The 4,764-nt window shown below is 37.1% G+C and overlaps 1 protein-coding gene across 1 annotated transcript; it reads right to left on the bottom strand.

Annotated features, from left to right (window-relative positions):
- Positions 1 to 1,873: 1,873 nt before the first annotated feature.
- LOC109222312 lies at positions 1,874 to 4,372 on the bottom strand. The gene is made up of 3 exons (XM_019386677.1): positions 3,207 to 4,372; positions 2,921 to 3,110; positions 1,874 to 2,825 (listed from the first exon to the last, which is right to left on the bottom strand). The coding sequence occupies exons 1-3, from the start codon at positions 3,624 to 3,626 to the stop codon at positions 2,158 to 2,160; spliced, it is 1,278 nt and encodes a 425-aa protein (XP_019242222.1). The 5' UTR covers positions 3,627 to 4,372; the 3' UTR covers positions 1,874 to 2,157.
- Positions 4,373 to 4,764: the final 392 nt, after the last annotated feature.

Here is a 4,764-nt window from a genome sequence, read left to right on the forward strand (position 1 = left end):
ATAGTATACTGTATAACTTAAACTACTATATTACCCTAAACCCCCCCCCCCCTACCCCACACACACACTAAAAAAAAAAAGCTTTGTTATTTGCAATCTTTCTGTTGTTTGACTCTAATCTTGCCACGTAGACAATCATAAATGTCCCACCTCAAATTGTTGACCTACTCTATTTAAGTTTTAGCATTGACCCATTAAAAGTTTAAATAAAAGATAAGGGATCTCATGTGTTATTTTTATTTTTTAATCAATGTTATGTGAAAATGACCATATAGTTAAAATAATAATTTATAGTAGATCATAAAATTAAAAAAGGTTATCAGGTAATTGCCCAACAAAGAGTCAATAGGTGTGTAAATCCAAGAAAGCATTCTTTGCTTGGGAGTTGGAACCTTGAAATCAACCACTCCTCCTATTTTCCTTTTCCCTAATTTTTACCGTTCCCAATATATTTGAACCACGTGTGCTCACTAATTTTTGTAACTTTTACTTTCTCTTTCTAAAAAGCTCACACAGTTAAAAGAAGATCAAGTTTGTTCACCACATAACATAATCTCACACACCATTAAAGAATATGCTAAATATAAAAATAATCGAGTAAAATTAAAATGGAAAATACAAGCCGAGGTAGAGTAACGAGTAAGTTCAAGATTTTCTTTTCTTTTCACATATGTGAAAAAGAAATCAGCACAACAATATGTTAATACCTCATCATTTACCTATCTTTCTCGATTGATCTTATTTTAATTGAAAAAACTTCTTAGTAGAGCTATTAAATTTTCAATCATTTACCTTTTTGTTTTACAATCATTAGTATTAATTCACTAATTCAACAAATCGAGATTCACATTATCTAAGAAAAAATACCCGACTAATTTAAATTAGCATGGGAAATTATTTTCTACTAGGAACTTTTTTTATTCTCATGCGACATACTTATGATTGAGATTGAAGAAATCTCATCCAATCAGTCACACCCGATAACTTTTTGAGACGGAAGGCGGGTGGATGAGGGCGATTTAAGTAGGACTAACAAGTTTTTAGGCCGGCAAACTTCCTAATAAGAGGTGTACATGTCACTTTAAGTGAATTCCCACATAGGAATGAGAGAGAAATGAAAGAATTTTATCAAACATAATACAAGTTTACATGATACACGCGCTTTCGAATTCGATATGACGTAGTCCGAAAGATAAATTTATGCCAATCTAGGCTTAAAACGGATACGTGGTGAAATTGAATCGTATTTTCATATATTAGACATAGAAATTCAGCAACAAAAAAATTGATCACTTCAAAAAGAATAAAAATTTGGGGGGTGGGGGGGAAGAGAGAAAGTTACTCCATTTGAGAACACACACGAAAAGAGAACATCACGTTATTCTAATGACTCCTCCCCTTACCGCTTTGCCTCTTCTTCACGGCGTTCAAGATGGCACGAGTTACTGCCGTCATCCCTCCCACACCCTGCATTCTCTTCTTCCTATGTATTCTTCTCCATACCCCTAAATTATTTTTCTCAGATGAATAAAAGTGAAATTAAAAAAAGGTTGAAAACACATATTGTTCCCTAGTTAGGAAACATTTGGATATGCATCTAACAGGCTATATCAGATTACGAAAAAATTTACCCAAGACAAAAGAGTGAAGTGGAGGGGAGTATAAAATTATATCCGCAGACTTTACTCTTATCTTATAAAGATAGAGGAACTATTTCCATAGACTATAGATCACGAGTTCAAATCATGAAATTAGCTACAAATATCTGAATTAGAATAGATTAACTACGACATATTCTAAGAGATACGATCATTCCACAAACCCTGCATAAATGTAAAATGCCTAGTGCTACCAATAATAATAAAAAAAGTGAAATGGCAATATATGCATAATGATTTGTTCTCTCTTTTTTGCAATTTTTAATGCTTTGGAAAATTATTACAAGAAGGATAGCTAGATTCTTATTACAGGCCTTGCAAAAAAACAAAAAAAAGGAATTATAACGGAGAACGGAAAAATTGAAAAAAAGGGTTTCGGATCAGAAAATCTGAAACGCCGATCGTTCTATATATTTTTATATATTTATAATTTGTACGTACTAGAAATTTTTTGAAAAAAGTTAGAAAATTTTCAGAAAAAAGTAAACAAAACTTTGTTTTAGGGTTTTTCCCTGAGAAGGGAAGCCAATCCGGTGACGACGATCTTGTTTCCTCTGTCGCAACTCTTGGGCTTCAATGCCGGAGGTTGCCACGTCATCAATACCGGCAGTACAGGCTTCTCTTCCTCGCTGCCGGAAAAATTCACCGGCGGCGGCGATGTTAGCAACGTTGACGATTTGGTCTCGTTGCTATTGGACTCGAAAGACGCGGACGACAGCGATTTCTCACCAAAAATCAGCTCCAATTCTCCAAATTCAGAATCAGATATTTCTTTACTCTCAGCAGCTTCAGCTAACTCCTCCTTCTCCTTGACCTCACTCTGGTCTCCGGCTTGTGCTTCGGCTACGGCGTCGGTGCCGGTTGCTGTTTTCTCGGCTGTATCATTTGTTCGAGTGTGAGGGCTAAGCCATTTGGATTTTATGTACTCGGCTTTACGCCAGGGAGCGATGTGCATGCCTTTCTTCTTCAAACTCAAACGAGCCGCTTCCGAGACGATCGATACTATTTGCAGAAGCCGATCGGAATTTCCGACGAAGATGAACGGCAGCGATTGAAGAACCGCCTTGTAACTCCCCGTCGATCGGGCAATCTCAAACTCCGATCGGAAATCTACATCAATCAACACTCTTTCTCCTTCCACAATCACATCAATGTACTCATATTCACCTGAATGAACAATTTTCAAAAAGATCAGTACAAAATTGACTAAAATTTGACACATCAAATAAAGCACAAACAAAAGGAAAAAATAGATTATGTACCTGCAGGTATAGAAGAAGTCTTTTCCCATTTGGATTTGCAGATGGAAGCATTGTAGCCAAGTTTCGAGAGTTCACCGGTCACAATTTTTCTTAAATCGTCTTTACGCTTACAAGCTTTGTTTTTCTCGACAATATTGGAGGTATCAGCTAACAGATTTCTTTCAACAACACTTGCACACGGAATTAAGCTCTGAAATATCGGGACAAAAGGACTAATCAGATAAATTCGAAACAACGAATCGAAATAAAGAGAAATACTTGATTGTTATAGTGATATTTTTCTTACCTTGAGAGTATCAGAAGAATCACCAAAAGAGGAGTTTGTAACTGAGTCAGCGAAACCGTCAAACTCATCATCGGAGCTATCATTGGTGTTGCCGTTGAAACAATTGCAACGATTCCGTCCACATTTAGCAGCCGATGGCTTTTCATTGTTCTCCTCGATGAAATTCACAACCATCTTAGCTAAACAAACTGAGCTCGGCTCGAACTCATTAACTGCTCCTCCATCTTTCCCATAAGGCAATTCATTTCCGGCGCCGGCGGCATTCGGCTTCTCTGCTGCCGACGAAATCCGTAAGACGCTAGGGAACGGTCGATCGAAGAACCTTTTGAGTCGCGATTTCACCACAGGCTTTGCTGTATCGTTTTGGATCGATTCTCTGTATGTCGGAGAATCGATCGGCTGAATTTTCATCGGAGGCATCCTCTGTTAATCGTACACTTTCTCTCTCTATCTCTCTCTGCGTACAGCCTAATTATACTCTCTGTGTTAGTTCTGCTCAAGTTTCAGAGCTTTTAAAAACCTACTCGCTTTACGTGATGATGTCAAAATCAAAAATCAAAATTCAGCATCTGAAACCACTCAACTAGAAACCAGCCCAAAATCCTTACAAACAACTTCACTTTATCGCACAAATAGACGAAGAAAAAGGAAAAGCTCAATAATACAAGAAAAATTAAAATCAAATTTCACCTAAAATCAATGCTTCATCATAATATTCACCTACTCCTCTTCCTTTACCAAAAATTGCACCAAAGTTTACAGTTTTACACAATTGGACATCATCCGATCATATCATCACCGTCACAAATATCAAAGATAACCTCATCGAATCAATCAAAGCAGTCATACATACTTTTACTTTAAATAAAAAAGGAAAAATTGGCCGAAATTTGGATTCGGAGTTGAGGAAAAGAAAAGAATGAGTGTATCTTTAGGTCAAGGCTTTTTCATGGAAAACGTGACTATAATGAACAGAAACACGAGCATTACATTTGTGAAGAAAGGAATATGTCGCCGGAATATTCATTTTCCGACGAGAGGTCGTTATCGCCGGGAAAATGGAAACTATGTGAAGGAGAAAAATGAATGACTTTTCATTTTCTCTTTCTATTTTTCCTTTTGTTTTTCGCTCAGATTTTGGTTTTTTGTGAAGTTGAAGTTAAAATGATAGATGAGATTTGAGATGTTTATATAGAGGGAAGTGAGCTGAAGAACAACGAGGGTGGGTGGGTTGCTGACTAGGATATTAAATTCCACGTAGGAAATTACGTGCACGGATTATTGTAAAAATTACGGGGTTTTTGCTCAAGTGAAGGTATTAAGGCGTAGGGTAAAGTTGAGGGCTTTAAGATTGTGACACATAGCGAAAGGTGTTACGTGAACGGTTCAGATTAGAACTATGGCCTATGTGAAGAGCGTGACCCTGGTTTTGTGGAGATACTCTGCAACAGGCTAAGGGGATCGTGGCACAATGCGAGTGACTGGAAATAGAAACGGAAACATAAAATGGGGGAGGAATTTGGTGAGATTTTTTGAGCTTTTACGGGAGTTATGGCCT

This window comes from Nicotiana attenuata, unplaced genomic scaffold (genome assembly GCF_001879085.1).
Source record: "Nicotiana attenuata strain UT unplaced genomic scaffold, NIATTr2, whole genome shotgun sequence".
NCBI lineage: Eukaryota > Viridiplantae > Streptophyta > Magnoliopsida > Solanales > Solanaceae > Nicotiana > Nicotiana attenuata.